Source organism: Micropterus salmoides, unplaced genomic scaffold (genome assembly GCF_014851395.1).
Source record: "Micropterus salmoides isolate LMB-PRFRI ecotype aquatic unplaced genomic scaffold, ASM1485139v1 Ms_hic_scaffold_5, whole genome shotgun sequence".
NCBI lineage: Eukaryota > Metazoa > Chordata > Actinopteri > Centrarchiformes > Centrarchidae > Micropterus > Micropterus salmoides.
Window position 1 is genome coordinate 27,307,846 of NW_024044237.1, and position 19,442 is coordinate 27,327,287.

Genomic DNA, 19,442 nt, shown 5'->3' on the forward strand with positions numbered 1-19,442 from the left:
TACACTGCATTCTAAGGTAACATTTCTTGCTGCAAGCTATTTTCCAGAACATTTTTAACAAATATTTTCTAAAAGCGATGGGGACAAAATCATCTCAATAAGTGTTTAAAACCTGAGAAAATTAAGTTCACCATAAGAGGAAAATGCTGCTCAATTGTAGGAAAATGTGAACCCCTTATATATATGCTTTTTTCCCATGGTCACTGGGATAAAAAAAAATTGACTAATAGTGTCCCTTAGGTGCATGAATTTAAGATCTTGTGAATGAGCAGTTTCAACATACTATTTCTATGTACATGAGTAATTTCTTTGTTTTTATATTGGAACTCCTAGGTAGGTAGAGATGGTGGGCACCTCTTTTCTAGGCCTATATGATTTTGAATCTTGAATCAACAAAGATAATAATTAAAAAATAAAATATATAAATAAAATCCATTAAATAGAAAATGTGTTTGGACCAAGTCAGCTATTCCAAAACTCCAAATGTGTCTTGTACATTTTTTAAACCTCGGAGTGATTCCCCTTGTTGATACACAATCTTTGTGCGGCTGTACAGCGCTCATGCCTGCTGTGGTGCCTGACTCCGTGAGGATGGACGGTGTGTCGTTGGGGTGAGTTGGCTGAGCGGTAGGGGATTATTTAGTAAAGCTGTGATTCACGCTGCTTCTACATCTGTCGGATAACATTTTACCCCACATGATCCACCGGCCATAAAGCCCACACAGACAGTCCATGAGCTTTCCCCTTGCACACGAACTCAAGCTAGCCTTATTGACTAGTTAGCTTCGGTAAGTTAGCTAGCATCGTTCGTTGCCCAGCTGATGCAGCTAAGTTGCTAACCAAACTCACAAGTTAACATGTGGATATTTGGAAACTGTCATCAAGTGGCTGCTTATAGACAGCAAACTGAGTGTAGACTTCTCCCCAAAAGTGGTTCTTACGAGGCAATGATTTGTGGCAGTTAACGGTAGCTAAGTTACCATTAGCAATGAAGTTGAATGATTAGCAATGCTAAGAGCTAGCCAGCCTGCCAACTGATGCTCAACAAAGTCAAAACAGAATCTGTTGAACTCTTTGATAAAACAGAATCTGTTGAACTCTTTGATATATGTAAACTGTCAGAGTCATGAATGTAAACTGATTGGTTTACAAGCTTGTGCTATCTCGATTTATACATAATAAATAAGCCTGTGGCTTGTAAGTGCTGCATCATTATGTCTTCAGTCTGTTTTTGAGTTGTTTGTGGACAGAAGACGTTTTATCTTCCTGCCACCTGCTCTTAACTAAGTGCAGGTCACGTTTGGTTAAAAGTTGAATTTGAAACTTAATTTACGTGTTGTCAGGTATTGTCTTGTGTTAGGATTCACCATGGTTTTGGAAAAACATCAGGTTATCAGAATGTGCATTAATCCTCGGCTGAAAATAGTCCCCCACAAATGCACTCCTACATCTACTCCTTGCTCAAAACTATAGTGACTGTTTTAGTACGTTATTTAGCCTTTTTGGAACAATGGCAGCATATATTTGTGAGTAGATTTGAAATATATTTAAAAAATGTGTCCAGGATAGGGAAGTTAAAGTACTGAGAGATGGACTTTTGGTCTCAGAGTTTCATGGTATTTGTTGACACAAGAAAAGGGAAGAAAAATAAATATATATACCAGCCTTACCCCTGAAGTCCATGTGACTTAATAATATGATTGAAGGATATGGGTCAAACCATTATTTTGACTACAACAGTGATCCTCAGTCAAATATGCATGCTTGAATGGTTATTTAGTGCAGTTAGGAACATGACATCCATCTGTTTATATATTAGCTTTACAAATAATGGATCTAAAATTGGGTGACATGGATAGACTCTTATTTGTCTTATATAGGCAAGATTCAATAATAGTCTCAATAAATATGATGAAATTGACAAAGGAAATGTATTTAATTTGGATAGGACATATCATATGGTCAGTATCAGTGCCAGTTCCAATATCGATCCAGCGTGTTGGATGGGTGCATGGTCAATAACAATACATATTGTAATATTGTGATGTGTAAGATTTCTGGAAATTCAGTTGAAATCAGAAATTTAGTGAATACAGAAAATGTAAATATATTTTCATCCAATCCTGTGAATTGAAATTAAGGTTCTTTATCACACTGTTGTAACAATCCAATATTGTCGTAAACCAGTTGTGCTCATTGTTTTACCACATTTATCAAAATGACGTAATACAACCAGAGATATTAAAGTGACAGATATCTCAGTATACACTGTACAGCGAAATCTCTGATTGTGTTATTGTTATTCTAGCGCTGTATGTTGTCATATATCCTAACCCTGTTTGCTTCATAAATTGAATCCAGCTTTCCAAATGTGTTGAACATTTCCAAAGTTTCATATACTGTCCCCGTCACAGTCAGAAAGTGCTTTAGTATTAAAAGAAATGCAGTTTTATTTGCTGTTTTATGTGCAAATGTCAGACATACAGTAAGTAGAGCTGAAAAGTTAGTTGATTGACAGAAAATTAATCTGCGGAAATTTGGTTTGGACCCCAAAAAGATTCAAATGAATTTTAAAAAGTTCTGACTGTGGAGTCCGTAGTGTGCAGCAGCATCTGAGATCCATGACAACCAAAGCAGATTACCATTTAGAACCAAGGATTATCAAAGGACGATTGGTCAGTGGCATTATACAAGCATTCAAAAATAACTCGCGCTACCAGGCGGTGAGAAAGCCCTTCATATAGAGACAAATTGGACATTAACTAAACAGTCTTTTCTGTGGGAAAGCATAATATTGACAAAATAAGTATGTTTAAAGAACTTATTTTACACAGTTATCCAGTATAGTGTCCTTGTCACGTCCTCTTTTCATAACCTTAGAGATGAACCAGAAAGTAGTCTGTTAAACTGTTGGGTCACCGTCTATCTCCACTGATCCAGACAATGCCTCTCATGTCTTACCAGTCTGGTGGCCACACCGGCCTCACCACATCCAAACTGTACCACGGATTCAGAGGAGGACATGGTGAATGGAGGGATGCACACCTTCAACCAGACGCACATGAGGAAGGCTTTCCAGCTCATGAACGACCTGAGGAGGTGTGTTGCTGACAGTTGTTGCTTTCACTTTAAACGCTGAAAAACAGCACACACAATATACTGAAGCTCGGAGGTTGATTATCGATAATTGTATGTGTGATAATTATTTTTTTTTTGTAAGGATAGAAAGACAATAAAGTTAAAAGCTTGTTTTGTTTCTGTCTGAATAAGAAAGATCTCCAAGTCAGACAAGACAGGTTATGATTAGTATGTCAGCAAATATATATGTATATGGATTATTATGTTGTAATATGGATTTACAAGCCTCGAGATAAACACCTTAATTGGCACATTTGATGGCAGCCATTCTGTCCATTCTTGGCTTTAAAGATTCCCGCTTTTTCCTGGCTCCTGTATACATATTATTTTTTCAGTTCTCACAAACACTTGGATAAATAAGATAATATCACTGCTCTCTTTCTCTCTCTCTCTCTCTGTTAACCCTCATCTTTCAGTAAAAAGATGCTCTGTGATGTCCAGCTGGTGGCGGGGAGCGTTGAAGTGCCGGCTCACAGGGTGGTCCTCGCGTCCTGCAGCCCCTACTTCTGTGCCATGTTTACAGGTACACACACTGGTGTTTGCTTGGGAACATGTGTGAGTGTGCTGGCACGTGCTTAACAGTGTGTGTTTTGTAGGCGACATGAGTGAGAGCAAGGCCCATCAGGTGGAGATCAGAGAGGTGGACGGACAGACCCTGAGAAAACTGGTCGACTACATCTACACTGCGGAGATCGAGGTCACAGAGGACAATGTCCAGGTGAGAGTGTTTATGAAGAGGAAGGGAGTGAAAGTGTGTTTTTCTTTCTTTTCTTCTGTAATGGCGGCTTTTACCACCAACTCTTATCTTTGCTTTAAAAACATTGATGTCATATATTAGCAGCAGCAACAGAATTAGAGGGATCATCATATATCCTGCACGACTTTTTGTGTGTTGTGTCCATACCCCCCTCTCTGCTTTTCCTCTCCTCTGTTGGAGGTTTCAGTTTTTTTTAAAAAAGTAGCCGTGTAACAGCCTGGGGACCAGCATTTTATAAGCTCAGTTCATTTGTTTCACAATTTTTCTGTTTTACAGTTTGGGTAATTAAATCAAAGAGGCGTGTCGGCTCCCAGCGAAAAGCATTAGTCGCACAGTTAGAAATCTTCCTGGTTGTGGAGAAGGAAGCTTGTCTTGTAGCTTCTGTCTTGACCTTTTTTGTGTGCAGTCCTTTTGTTTTGAGCAAAAGTAAGACAACATAACAAACTTGTATTAAATGCTAACAACTAACCGCACATTTTTAACTCCCTTTTTGCTGCACCATTTACTCAGAATACATTCATTTAGTGATTATCAATGTGGAGTGAATCCTTTACTTTGTTAGTGTTTATAGTGCACTTTTGAAACCAGATTTATACTGAAGCAAATTCCAAACTCTATAATGTTCAGGTAATAAAGTCTGTATATCTTAAACAAACTGTATGTTTGTCTACATGTAGCACCTTATCACCAAAGCAAATTCCTTGTACGTGTAAAACACTACTTGGTAATAAAGCTCCTTCTTATTCTGATTAGCGAAAAAGAAAGAACCACTAAGCTTGTTGTTGTATTTACTTTTTAATGCTAACTAAATTTCAGACTGGCCAAAATGAACCTGCCTGAAGTGCAGATGTAAGAGTTGGTAATGCTTGTGAGCTGTGCTTTGCTGTGAAAGCACTGGATTGAAGCCTTGTTTTTCTCAGTGGCATTAACTCTTGGTAGCTGCATGGCTCCCACACGGGGTTGAATAAATGCAGCAGGATCAAGCTGTAGGCAGGATACTTCCTCTGATTATTAGTACAGGAAGTGTGCATGGAGTGAGGCAGGAAATCCTCCCACTGTTAGCAGCATGCCTGCCTGATTGGCTCACTCTTGAATGTGTGATGGGTGTGTGTTTTGACTGTTGACTCATATTCAGTAGAAGATTGCTTTTAGTCTTCATTTCTTCAGACTCTGTGTTTTCACTTTACAATATATGTGTTGTTTGTGCTGCCCTCAGTCCTGAATGTGTGTGTGTGTGTGTGTGTGTGTGTGTTAGAGTGCTCCCTTTTTAGAAGACAAAAGGCTTTAGGGCAGCTGTTCACAGAAAACAGAAGAGACAGTACACACTCAGAGGTGTGTGTAGAGGCAGACAGAGACTGTGTCACTGACCTATTTTTATGTGTAGGGATGCAGCGAAGTTTATCTATTTGAATGACTCCAGTCTGTTGGAGCAGGGAGGCGCCAACACAGAGGCCCCCAAAAAGCGCTATACTGTATTTCTGGTGTTTACCTCATGATTGCCACAACAAAATATACTTTTTATTTGTATGATTGCTGTCATGATAACTTATGTCAGCATGATGCCTTGATCTTGTTGACAAAAGAAAGTGAATTTGGTGTGTTCATTGTGACTCCAGATGGAGGAGCTTGCAAGGAGATGTGGGGGTGAAACTGGAGAGCCACAGCCAAAGAACACACCTACATTACACTGTTGACCAGTTGATGGTGTTTTAGGTGTTTTTTAAATGAACAAAGCTGCATGATTTGCAACAAAGCTGGTGGTTCAGCCAACACATTGCAGAGATCAAATCCTAATCCGTGGCTTTGTTTTGCTTGCAAAAAATATTCAGTTGGCCTTGTAGACAAATTGACTGAGTGGGTACCAAGTTGATGAGCCTTATGGTCAGCTTCCTCGACTGCTTAAATAAATAATAAACTAAACTGACTGACTTGTTGAAGTAATGAGTTGTTTGCACTGAGAGCAGATGTCCTGGTAAACAGCTAACTGAACTCCATCTACCAAATGTTTCTAACTATTTGGCTGTAGGTGGTAAATAATTGTCCTCTTCTTGTTGTTTTAAACACTTTTGGCACGTTTGAATAGTTTGATAAACCACAATATGGAAGTCAGTTCCTTCCAATAATTCTTCCACCAAAAATCCAGTTAAAGTTTTAAATTGACTCTATATATGCGTGTGTGTCCTCATTGCAGGTCCTGTTGCCAGCAGCCAGCCTCCTCCAGCTGATGGATGTTCGTCAGGTTTGTTGTGAGTTCCTGCAGTCTCAGCTTCACCCCACCAACTGTCTGGGCATCAGAGCCTTTGCTGACCTGCACACATGCACACAGCTTCTCAACCAGTCCCACGCATACGCCGGTAAGCTTCTCGATGTTCACGGCACAAATTCTGAGTCATCTTAGCTACTGTGTGTGTGTGTGTGTGTGTATGTGTGGTACATTTATGTAACAGTTAGTTTCACCAGCCCTGAAAAATGCCGAAGTCTTTGGAGAAATGCTTCATGTCCAGAGAGTTTGAAAATGTTTAGATGTTGATGTTGGGCATTGTATTTGTATGTCCCTGAGCTTATTAGCTACAATATTTCAACACAAAAATAAATGTGAGGTATTTGTAACCCTGCATGTTTATGTCTCTTCTAGAGCAGCATTTCACTGACGTGGTGCAGGGAGAGGAGTTTCTGAGCCTTTCTCTGCAGCAGGTGTGCAGCCTCATCTCCAGTGACAAACTCACGGTTTCCACGGAGGAGAAGGTAAGACAGCACAATGTACACACAAACACACACTTCAGGCCTTTTTAATAAAAGCAGTTTGTCTCTATCCTGGTGGATGAAATTACTATATTGATTATATATATTATATATTGAATATGGTATAGTGGGACCTGGAAAAAGATCTAACTGTATAATAAAGTCCTCATCACTGCATCCAATGAGCTCACTCTGGCAGCAAACGTATTCTAGAGGATGCCGTTTGTGTCTGAGGGAGCATCTGTGTGTCATCCTGCTGTCAGAGCAGCAGCAGTCAAGATAACCACTGGTTTAGGCCCCATCCACACTTACTCCGTTTGAGTTTACAAACAGAGAATTAAAACTAATCGATCTCTATCCACACAAGCATTTTAGCTGCATATTGATCTGTCTACATTAAAATGAGTGAAAACGCACATCTATTGGCCGTTCAGGTACACTAGACATGCGCATGTCGGTGTAAACATGAAGCAGATGGTCTATTCCGTAGTTACAGAAGATTTGGCAAAAGAATAAAGAAATGCAGATAATAACAAGCACCAATAACAAGCTGGGACCGTTAACTGAATGTAACACGGGAGTCTGGCGGCAGAAAACAGACTGGGAGTTGTTGACATGCACAGTAGCCTACAAGTGTAGGCAGATAGGCCTACGTGTTATTTGCACGGAACAGAATATTTTAATAAAAATACCAACTCAAAAACTCTGTCAGTAGTATCGTGTTTCTGCTTTGCATGACTTATCAATCAGAAAGTCAAATGTGAGCGTCTGCGTCATCTTTTCTAAAGTCCTCCGTTTTTGCCCGTCTTTACTAAAATGCCCTCCGGAGTTTTGAAACGCAAAACACGGTCGGCAGTGTTTCCAAACTTAGCGTAGCGAAAGGTTTAATTCGAAAACGCAGTAGTGTGGATGGGGTCTTAGTCATACAGACATGGAGGGAGCCGGACGCTGTCATAATGTTTATTTAGTGTCAAACTAGCTGCATCTGTGGCCTGTACTACAAAGGGAGTTCAACCTACTCAGAGTTAACTCGGGGTTATCAGGTAAACTCAGGGTTGACAAACTCTGACCGCCTACACTGGAATTAAGTTTGTGTGCGTTCACATAAAAGGGGTGTGTTCGGCTGTGCAGGCGTGCAGGAGTTTTTTTTTCGCAATGGGGCATGCTCCGTATTTCTCCAGAATAATGCACGTTGGTAGTGTCAGAAAATTATGAATGTAAAGACAAGTTAACGGCTAAATCTAATCTGATCGTGGCGGCCAACAAAGCCAGGGAGGCATGGAATAAATTTGTGGCCTAATTATCTTCACAGTGTCCTTATTGTAGTTCAAATCTCTACTATGTATTTTATGGCCTCTTTTATGTGTAATATGATTAAGATGTAAAGGTACAACTGCACATAAAGTCCATTGTAAAAAAATTTAATTTCCAAGATTAATCTACAAGTAAAAAACTTGAATATTCTCTGACATTATAGTCACACATTTATGAGAGAAACTTCACTTTGCAAGGCTGCAACATCACACACACACACACACGTCTGCCGTGTATGCATTCATTGGAAAGTTATATTAAACTTTGCAATTGGATTTAGCAAGGAGGAAGTACTGAGTTTAGCCTACAATCACTATCCTGCACCTTAGAGACTTTCCTTTGGATTGGGTGTATTCAGAAGAAAACACCAGAGTGATTTTTTGTGACATTAATTTCAGGGAATTTCCGATTTTTCTTCTTGTAATTTTCACACTTTAATCTAGGATTTTTTTTTTCTTGTTATTAACCCTTACCCTGGCTCCCTATTTTTTGGACATGTAAAATAATCTATCTAAATATGTGAAAACACTTTCACATATTTAGAATTCAGTTATAGACTACAGATGGGCTACATCTAAGAAACTATCCCGTGCAATGCTGTTGTGTTCAGAACTTCTTTGCAACCACAGTGGAACAAATCAGGATGAAATCTAAACATATTTTATGAAGTGGTGTGTATTAATAGCCTACTTCTCATCATTAACACTGAGTGCAGATGTGTGTAGTCCAAGTGCAGTTTGCAGCACGTGCGGAGCAGTTTAGAGATGCGGAGTGAATTGCCATGGCAACAGACCTCGGGTAACACCGATTCATCTTTCGTAGTACGGGGTTATCTGAAAGTTACACCCGACTTCACAAAGTTACTCCTGAAGTTACCTGGATAAGCCAGTTAACCCGCTTCGTAGCACAGGCCACTGGAGACACAATCAGTTACCACAGAATTATCTGCTACAACTTACTTGTGGCTGGATCAATACAAAAATATAGATACTAAGATCCGTACATGTTTTGGTATTTTAGTAGATGGTAGGATAGATCAACTTTTGTTGAAAGTTCTAGTTCAGTTGTTTTATTTTGTTGGCTTATTTCTGTGGCACATTTTGAGGCTGTGACCCTAAATTAGTTATTTACATGCTTATAAAGTTATTGTGTTTATGCTGATATTGGATTTGGAGGTGTAACTGCCCGTGATGGTGGCATTGCAGCCATTTTGCCACTTGAAAAAAATAACTGGGATTATTCTGACTGATATTGCAATTGCGATATTACGGGGAATGATCATTTTGAGTTCATTATTGTTATTTTCATTGAAAAACATATTTAAATGAATTATGGTTTGCAGGGAATTACAATTTGTTGGGATCTGTACCAAACAAAGATGTTATCGTTAGTTTCTAGAATATGAAGTGTTGGCCAGGACATCCCTGCAGCAAATATTTAATTTAAAATGACGCATATTTCATCAGCTTTAACAAATATTGCGCCTCTCGCAAATTTGAAAATTGCACTAGGCCATATTGAAATTTTTAATTTTTTTTATTAATTGTTCAGCCCTAGTTTATAGACCCATAAGTGAGAGATATGACACACATGTCCTTATATGATAATGATAATGATAATGATGAGTTTAAAAATAATCTTTATTTATAGATCACTTATCAAAACAAAGTACAAAGTGCTTCACAGAGACTAAATAAATACTACAGTGAATGACAGAATATATGAGGGGGAAAATAAAATGCTGGATAAAAGAAGAAATAAAATGAGAATAAAACAGATCAGATAATATCAAGATATGTTTTCCGACTCTGAATTACAACTGAGGCTGAAGTGAATTACAGTCTGTATGGTATTATGTTTATCAGCATATGGCTGTGGTATGGTAAAAGTAGTATCTGTATCTGAACACAGAGGATGGAGACTACATTTTTTGGATCTAACTACATTATAAGTAAGGCATTTTTATTACACTGCCATTGTGCTGCATTGTATTACATTATACGTGTGTAAATCCGAATTGAAAGTAGCTCATACGACTTCGTCTAGTTTCAACCCTGAAAAAGAAAAAGGTGTGAAGAGGCGTCAAGTAATGGTCCTCTTTCCATCAACTACCATCGTTGTTGTCCCTTTGAGCACAGCAGGAGGGGCACTCGGTCCCTCGTTTGCCCTGGTGGAACTGCTCCACAGGCCAACAGGAGATGATCAAGTGTGAATGTGTGTAAATCAGTGAATTTGAAGCAGGAGATTTTACACAGAAACCGATGACTAACAAAGGTCTGCCACCTCTGTTAAGCTGACATCCTGCTGGGGGCAACTGCGAGCAATCGATATTGGTATTTCACTATGAAAAGACACAGTATCTACAGCTTGAATGATGCAATTCACACAAACTCCCCCTCTTCAAATCTTTTTCATGTCTGAATGGGCGGGAGGTAAGAAAGTTTGGTTGAAGTGTAAAACATCTTTACAAACACACATAAAAAGGAGTTTTTTTTTTTTTACCAAATCACTGCCATTGACAAGTCATCGTATTTTCTTTATTGGAAGAAAATTAGCTTGCATGAGAAATCTTTATTCATTTGAACAATTTACTCCCTGTGGTGTTTTCTCCCTCGCTGCTGCCTGACTCCTCTCCATCTCTCCCCTAGGTGTTTGAGGCTATGATATCTTGGATCAAGCATGATAAGCCAGCTCGTCTGGAGAACATGCCCAAACTGATGGAGCATGTCAGACTTCCACTACTGTCCAGGGATTACCTGGTAAAGGTAAAATAAAATCTCAGTTCTGCTCTGCTTTTTCTACATTCTTCTTTTTCACCCCTCGCCTGCCCTCTGCATTGTTGTGCATGTCGCTCAAATGTGCTCACGGTAGTCATAGAGAAAGGATGAGTAACGCCAAACGCTTGTGGATATTAGTCTGAGGCCAGATATGGAGTTCACCAACATTTTTCAGTCTTTTGACTGCTAACAGTGCCTGAATTGAAACTAAAATTGAAGGTAGCTAATAATTTTTTTTTGGTGCGGAGTAATAATTCACTGTTTGCTCTTGTGTATACTGTATATACTCAGTATGTTTCGTTAGCCCACAGCTCGTGCATTTACATTCACTTAAGTAACTAGGTTAGATTTAAGAAGTCAACCAGGAAGCTTATTTCTTCACTGTCATGTGAACAAGAAACTGGCATAATCTGAGAAGGGTATTGTTTCTGGATCTGGTTTGGCCAGCTAGATTTGTTCTGGAAAACTTTGTCTGTAATTGGCTTTTTGCAAGTGCGCATGTGTGTGATAACAGATTGCACACAGGGTAACAGCAGAACGAGTGGATAGAAAGAGAGATCATTACGGCGATGCGTACTGTTTATAATGTCTCCATCTAAAGTCAGTGTGAAACTGAAACTAATTTAAAAAAAGAAATAAGTTAGTCAGGAAGTTGTGTCTTCTGTTTCTACTAGAGTTAAAATAAGTGTCTGTGGTTCCAAAATAAAGTTGAAGGTAGGAATCTGGGTTCTGACATGCTGGGTTTACAGTAAACAGGTTACTACACACATTCTCTGATTACCCGGGTAACCTGGTTGCTCCAGTACATGTAATTGAGTCCTGTGCGCTTGTTATGTTTTGGTAAATAAAGGTGAAATTTGCCTGAAATGAGATCCCTGTTTCAGATTGTCGAGGAAGAGGCTTTGATAAAGAACAACAACACCTGTAAAGATTTTCTCATAGAAGCAATGAAGTATCACCTGCTGCCAGCTGACCAGCGGCACCTCATCAAGACAGACAGGACCCGACCACGAACTCCTATCAGCATCCCAAAAGTACACAAACTCAAACACACACCACTCAAAATGGCAGATAGAAGATGTAGTTGAAGACGCACGTGCATTTACCTTGTGCAAAGCAGCTGTAGAAACACAGTCACTGTAATTTCAAATTGCTAATTCATGCACAGGTGATGATTGTGGTGGGTGGTCAGGCTCCTAAGGCGATCCGCAGTGTGGAGTGTTACGACTTCCAGGAAGATCGATGGTACCAAGTAGCCGACCTGCCTTCCAGACGCTGCAGGGCAGGTCAGTTTGTGTTTAGTCTGTGTTGTGTAGGGCTGTATGTGACGTGTCAAATCTGACTCTGTAGTTTAGTCCGACAAGTTTACTGTTTTCCACCTGTCATGCAAAACTCTTATTTAGTTTAGACATTGTAAATAACATTCTTGTTTTTTTGTTGACACAATAACAGGAACACTTACACTATGTTATAATATAACACCACAAAATTGTTGATTATGTTTAATGCACACATCTCAGCAGAGAAAGGCTCTACTACTACTATTTATTATAACAGTTAAAAATACAGGGCAGTTTTCAAGCAGTGATTGTGAGTAAATCCAAACATGTAATATTGTTGAATACATTTAACTTGTCAGTCTGTGTGTCTAATGTTTAAACAACCATTTGGATTAGATTTCATTCATGTATCAATAAAACCTTGATGTCGGAGTGTCCTCAAATGCACACCTGCTTTACCAAACAACAAAACTTTGACTAAATGTAAAAGCAGATGAAATTTTCTTTGTGATGGTTTACCTGATTGAAGTCTCTGCAAGTTGATTCTAGATGATATTGAAATTAGTCTTATATTAACTGTTTGAACGGTTGGAAATTAATAATTTAACGCAAAGTATAATCAATATGTTATGAGCTTAAACCTACACAGGTGCTCGTATGGTCCTTTTTTTTTTTTAAGTGTCAACAGTCAATAAATTACAACGTTAACCAGGCTCATGCAGGTCAAAATCATTTCAGTAAACTTTCACTTGTAATAGTATCCCACTGCTTTTACATATTTTATTCTGTCTGTGTGCCAAGGTGTGGTTTCCATGGCAGGCCGTGTTTATGCAGTGGGGGGTTTCAACAGTTCATTGCGGGAGCGAACGGTGGACGTGTACGACGGAGTGAGAGACCAGTGGAGTGCGGTGGCGAGCATGCAGGAGAGGCGCAGTACACTGGGAGCTGCTGTGTTGGCGGATTTACTGTATGCCGTTGGGGGCTTTAACGGAAGTATAGGTACACACACACACTCAATCTGAAACTGAAACTAAAGTATTTGGTAGTAGCAGGTTAATACTTTATTTATTGTCTACCATAAATAAACACGCTTCCTCCGACACAGATCTGGAAAAATCATTGTTAAATGTCTTGAACAGGTAGAAAACGACTGGGGACATGCTCAAAATATTTGACCACTAGTCATTTCACATATTCATACAGTAGTGTTGTGAATAAATCAGTCACTAGAGGATTATTACTTACAATCACAACTCATGGTGAAAAATAATGGTTTTATTCAAGTTTTACATTAAACAGTACTTGCTAATGTTAAAGCCTTGATTGCATGAAGTGGATTATTTGACCAGAAAAAAAGAGTGCTGAGAGCTCTACTGGTGTATATCAGTATTTCAATATATGACTAGTATGTAGAGAAAAGATTGCAAATCTATTGAATGTGTCACGCCTACGTTACTATTACAAATGATGGAATTATGAATTAGTTCCCACACACTTTAAAACAAGTATATCCAGTTGTAGAAAGTATTATAATTACAAAATATTGTATGTTAATTAGATTTTTGGTAGGGTTTAATTACAGAAGGCTAAAAATATACAAATAAATGTCTGGAGAAAACTAAACAGAAGTTAAGTTTGGGACAGGTAAGGGGAGGACAAAATGCTGATTTAGTTACCCTGTCCCGTTTTGCAAACCTATTTTCCCATCTGGCTTAACATCATTATCTGGTTAATTACCACCTGAGGGCGAGCAGATTATAATGGCTTGCTATGTAATACAGTGTTTACAGTAAACACAGGAGACATGGGAGCCATTTTCCTCTCTTAACACGTCTGGATGCAAAGTGTTTACACCTACAGACAGATCAACACACACACAGGCTGCTTCTAATCAATTAATCGAACACTCATTTGGCTCTATTGTCTCTGTCTGTATCTCTCTTTCAGGTTTGTCAACAGTAGAAGCCTTCAATTATAAAACCGACGAGTGGATGTATGTCGCCTCTATGAACACTCGACGCAGTAGTGTGGGTGTCGGGGTGGTCGATGGTAAGACAGAAGTGTGTGTGTGTGTGTGTGTGTGTGTGTGACCTGGGTTACATCATCAAGGAAAAGCTAAAATTCAAATGTCACATATTTTAATGACCGTGTGTACGTGTGCGTCTGCAGGTAAGTTGTATGCAGTAGGAGGCTATGATGGAGCATCCCGTCAGTGTCTCAGTACAGTGGAAGAATACGACCCTGTCACTGATCAGTGGTGCTATGTAGCTGACATGAGCACACGGCGCAGTGGGGCAGGTACACACACACACACACACACACACACACACACGTATGCATACATACACTTGTGTTTCCATCAATTCAGAGGACAATATTTGCCTAACCTTAACCTTGAACCAAGTCTTCAGCCTAAAATGTCATGATTTATTGTGTTTTGTCCCCCAAAGTCAGTCCAATCATCACAATGTGACTGTAAACGTATTACTCATGTTATGGGAACATAAATCTGTTTACACACACGCTATATTACACAATACTCTAGATGCATAATAAACACAATATTACTACTTGTGGTTATATGTATCGGGTACACTGCATGTCAAGCTGGCACTGCCCCTATACTGAACAAGCTTACCATAGTTGATTCGAAGACGTCTAATGAGACAGTATTAAGCTTTTGCCAACAATTTCCTATGGAGCAACAGCACCACCCTGTGGACCTTCTCTACAATTGTACAAGCAAAAATTCTAGTGAGATGACAGAGCTCCCCTTGACAACATGAATAAGAGTTCCTCCCTCTTAAAAAAACAAAACAAAAAACTTTTGTGCTATGTTTTTACATATTAAAATCTAAATTCTGGTGTCTTTGCACCACCACAACACAGACATCTGCTCTGACACTAATTACCACTGTGTGTGTTTTTATATTTTGTTTGTCTAGGGGTAGGTGTGTTGGGTGGTCAGCTGTATGCAGCAGGTGGACACGACGGTCCTCTGGTGAGGAAGAGCGTTGAGGTGTACGACCCACAGAGCAACACCTGGAGGCTGGTCTGTGACATGAACATGTGCCGACGAAACGCAGGTCAGATACCGCCCACAGACACACAACATTCATCCATACTGTAGTGTGTAGAAATTGCTCCTGTGGTTTTAAGACAGTTGCGTCATCACCTGTAAATATCTAGTCAACAGCCATTCTTTAGGTAACAAAACTATTAAAGCAGAGATTTTCTAAAGCTCACTTTTAGGTTACAAGTATGTTTAAAAAAAACAAAAAACAGACACAGGTGATGTCTTGAAGGGCCTCTCAGAACACAGACCCTATGTAGGTTTCACTCTTCAAACAAAATGATAAAGCTACAGTTTGCTTTTCTGTTTTGTAAATAGTAATCTCCTATGGGATGTTTGCATAATGGTGGTTGAAAACCTGTTGAAAACATTATGAAGCTTAATGTGGGCTACATTTACTGTACTTTAGGCAGTGAATCCTGGTTGTGTGTATTTACAAATATGCTTATTACTTATGATTATTTTTTTTTCTTTAAGAGTTTTGAAACCACACCGATGTGCGAAGATGCCTTTACTTGTCCTGATGAACACATGATTACATTATTACATATACACATACTGATATGTATACATCTATTGTGTTGCCTTCACACACCCTAGTACTGTGAGCATTTACTACCTAGGTGCATTGTATGGAACTCTATACGGGTTGTGAAATGTGTCCAACTCTCTCTTCAAGGCGTCTGTGCAATAAACGGGCTATTGTATGTGATCGGAGGAGACGACGGGTCCTGTAACCTCTCCTCCGTAGAGTTTTACAACCCGGCCACAGACAAGTGGAGCCTCATTCCCACAAACATGAGCAATGGACGCAGCTATGCTGGTGAGACTGGTCACACCACAGGCAATGTTTCTGCGCCAAAGCAAGAAATAAATATTACAGTCTTCACATTTTACCTGTTTATGTAGCCGTTTCTCTCACTCTTTCATGTTCTCACTCCTACAGGAGTTGCAGTGATTGACAAGCCATTATGACCAGGGGCTCCCACAGCATCAGCTCTGCGTCGGCAGCCGGTTTCACACAGACTCTCACTGACATCTGAAGCTCAACAGGCAAACGGAGAAGAAACGCCTGAGATAAACACTGTCCAAATGGACAGGACGCCCTCGATCCTCAGCTGACCTAATAATGAAGGATGCATCTTGAGGGTTTTTTTGGCGCTAAACTACAGCCTGATTTTGTTGTCCAAGCCTTTTCCATTAGCGAGATCCTGACTTTTAAGGACACTGTTGCACTAGAGATGAAACAATAGCCACATTATAGTAGGCTTATAAGAACTTGGTGAGATGTTTTTAAATGCCAAGCACATAACAAGTGGCTGTATCAGCTGACATAAAAGTCACTCAGATGCTGATGTTAGAAACACTTTGGAAGGAACTGACATAGATGGGCCAAACGGAGCGGAGTGCATTAGATGCTCAGTGGTGTAACTGCAGCAGCGTTCATGTGATGCACCGTATAAAACCTGGGAAACTAAATACTTTAAAACACCAGCTGAGAGAAACATCCACTCCATCAATTAACTGAACCAGCTTTGCTGTTTGCTGGCGTTGCAACAGTGGTCTGTGACTGGCTGTTGCAGGAGCATTATCCAGAATCCTGGGCACGCCATGGGACCCTTCTTATTTTTTAATCATGGGACTTGCCACAGCTTCCTTGAATGAATATAAATCAGGACATGGCAATTATTTGTTTGCTTAATTTTGAGAGAAGCACCAAGTTTGATTCCCGTCTGCAGGTCCAGCTGGTGGATTAAATGAAAACCAGCTTTCCAGAGAGCTGCGGCGAAACAAAGTTGTTGCGTGGTGTGTATTTGTTCTCAAACTGGAGGCCTGGACCTGGAAGTCTGCAACATAATTTAAAGAATGTAGAAAAACATCTAATATGCAAATCCGCTATCATATTTAATATTTTTGAGATTGTTTTTAAAGAGGTTGAAAACCACAGCTGTGGCTTTAGACCCTGGCCAGATGATCTGATACGACACTTGATTCTGCTGTCGGCACACTACTGATGCACTGATCACTTGCACTGACTGATGCAGACCGGCAGGCAGCTGTGTGACTCACTGATGGATGGACATCTGCTTGTCTCTCTGATTGACCAACTGGATCACTGACCTGCTGTCAGACAGACGGCTGCTCAGCTGTCTGTCTCCATCACTGATCGTACTCATGGGAGCATTTGAACTCACCACTTAAATGCCAATAATTTAATCCGAAATTGTAAAAATGTGCCAGTTACGATGATCAGAATAATGCTGGGAGTCACATGGTGTTTTTTTTTTTTTTTTTTAAATCTCTTAACAGACTGAAATGATTAATTGTTTCTGTTCTATGTCTAAGGGAGTGTGTCAAAATGCACTGTAGAAATTTAACTGTAAAATTATAATGAAAAAGATGCAGGTTTAAGGTTTTCTATTTATTGTTTTTGGACAATTGATCGCATAGCATTTATTCATATCAAAGAGAGGTTCTCGTGTCATTTTCTCAGCCTATACGCACACTTGTGCTCTGCTCACATTCATTCAGATGATCGAGGTGTATATTTTAGATGTAGTAACTCAGTTGATTGACTGGTGCCATAGCTTTGAAGAAAAGAGACACATAGAAGAAAGGTGTCCACAGCCAACCTTTCATTTCTGCCTGGATCATGGAGTAACTGGATGCATTCGGCTGTCATTTCAACCCCCTCTGACAAAAAGTATATAAAATACTTAAAAGACCATATTGTTGTTTTTATAAGTCACTTCGCTGAGGGCAATGTCCACATGGCCCAGTTGCCGCCTTGGCTGGCATTACAAACAGGACGGGCTCTGGAGCATTCAGTTATAGTTAGTGCAACTGCAACGTTTGACATGCTTAATGTCAGAAGCGTTATGGAGCACGACTCCGACTCCAGATCCTATTTAAAATTTGACAGTTATCATTGCACAGTATGGATTGTGTTCATGTGTCTGCAGGTAGGACATGCATAATAACAGTTCAATTCAGCACAGTGTTGCAGCATGCACAAGCTACAATGTCAGAAAATCCAAACAACGGGTAAGCATGGAGTGATATTAGCAGCTTCTTTCATCACAATATTTGGCTGCCAAATTGCAAGTCTTGTGCTGTGTTTGAAATCCCTCCCGCAATCAGTCATTCACTATTTTCTATATCATAGACACTCAGTAGTTACTTTAGTAACTAATAATACATTGAGATTCCATTGATGATCATGTAGTGTCATGTCTTTCCATTGTGGGAACTTTTGAGGGCACTATATGGAGCACAAGTTGCACACTAAAGGTGAATAAATGCACTCTGCAGCAAATAAAGGGTGATTTCGAGCACAGCCTTGGATATTGAAGCCTGCCATCAGCATCTAAAGCTATCAGATGGAAATCTTGGCTTTCATCACTGCATTACTACCTTTTATATAAAATCGACTCAGTTCACCGGCATGAGTCCTTTCGGAAGCACAATTCAAGTCTATTAGTTGAAGCTCATATTGTTCTGAATAAAATGGAGACCAGCGGCTGCCTAGACTGTAGGAAAAACACAGTTGTATTGTAGACAGTAATCAACAGTAAGTTCTAATGATATGCAATTTTATGAAGCATCCAGAAAACACCAGTATGGTTCAGGTTCATTCTTGACTTTGGAAACAGAAGTTGGCAAAACAGTTCCATTTAGTAGGTGTTCAGGGGCTTTCGACCATTAACACAAAGCAATCGTTAGTAGATTGAGTTTTCTCAGATACCATGGAGCTGGTGATGTTCAGACGTTTGAGTACATTTAGGACTTTTCATCCACGTTGACTTAAAAGTTACAATTTGAACCTCAAGAGGCCGAGAACTTGGAAATTAACCTCCAGAACAGTTAAATGGACCTTGAAGTGAGTTTTGTTTTTTTGAAAGAGGTGTTGTCCTTGATGTTTCCAGATGAATAATGTTCTTACAAAGCGCAGATGTTATATTTTTTAATATAAACTGTGGATGTTGTAAACTAAACAGTTGTTATTAATAAGTCTGTTAGTTGACATGTGTTTGGGACATCATGTGATTTGTGAAGGTGAAACTTGTGCGCTCTACTTGCAGGTGATATGTAAACCTTCAAACTTGAAATAATTTTAATTAACACAAATACTAAACAGGCTTTCTTTGCAAAAATTCTCTAAACTGACTTGTGTTTCTTCATCTGAAGTTGTCAAATTATGCATTTAGCACTTTAAGATGTTTTATATGAAAACTCACTCACACGGTTTCCTTTAAGAGCACAATGGAGTTTGATTTGATTTTGACACAGCAGATCTTGTTCAAATGTACACACAAGGGGTACTCAGACTTTGTTGGTGTGCACAGGTGGTTTAAATCTGA

At 39.5% G+C, this 19,442-nt stretch overlaps 1 protein-coding gene across 1 annotated transcript; it reads left to right on the forward strand.

Moving 5' to 3' along the window:
- Positions 1 to 508: 508 nt before the first annotated feature.
- Positions 509 to 19,235, forward strand: klhl3 (kelch-like family member 3). The gene is made up of 15 exons (XM_038698772.1): positions 509 to 611; positions 2,965 to 3,099; positions 3,555 to 3,661; positions 3,735 to 3,856; positions 6,087 to 6,249; positions 6,531 to 6,640; positions 10,600 to 10,716; positions 11,613 to 11,762; positions 11,897 to 12,014; positions 12,810 to 13,007; positions 13,956 to 14,057; positions 14,178 to 14,306; positions 14,954 to 15,094; positions 15,761 to 15,904; positions 16,028 to 19,235. Exons 1-15 carry the CDS (start codon positions 562 to 564, stop codon positions 16,054 to 16,056), a joined length of 1,815 nt encoding a protein of 604 aa, XP_038554700.1. The 5' UTR covers positions 509 to 561; the 3' UTR covers positions 16,057 to 19,235.
- Positions 19,236 to 19,442: the final 207 nt, after the last annotated feature.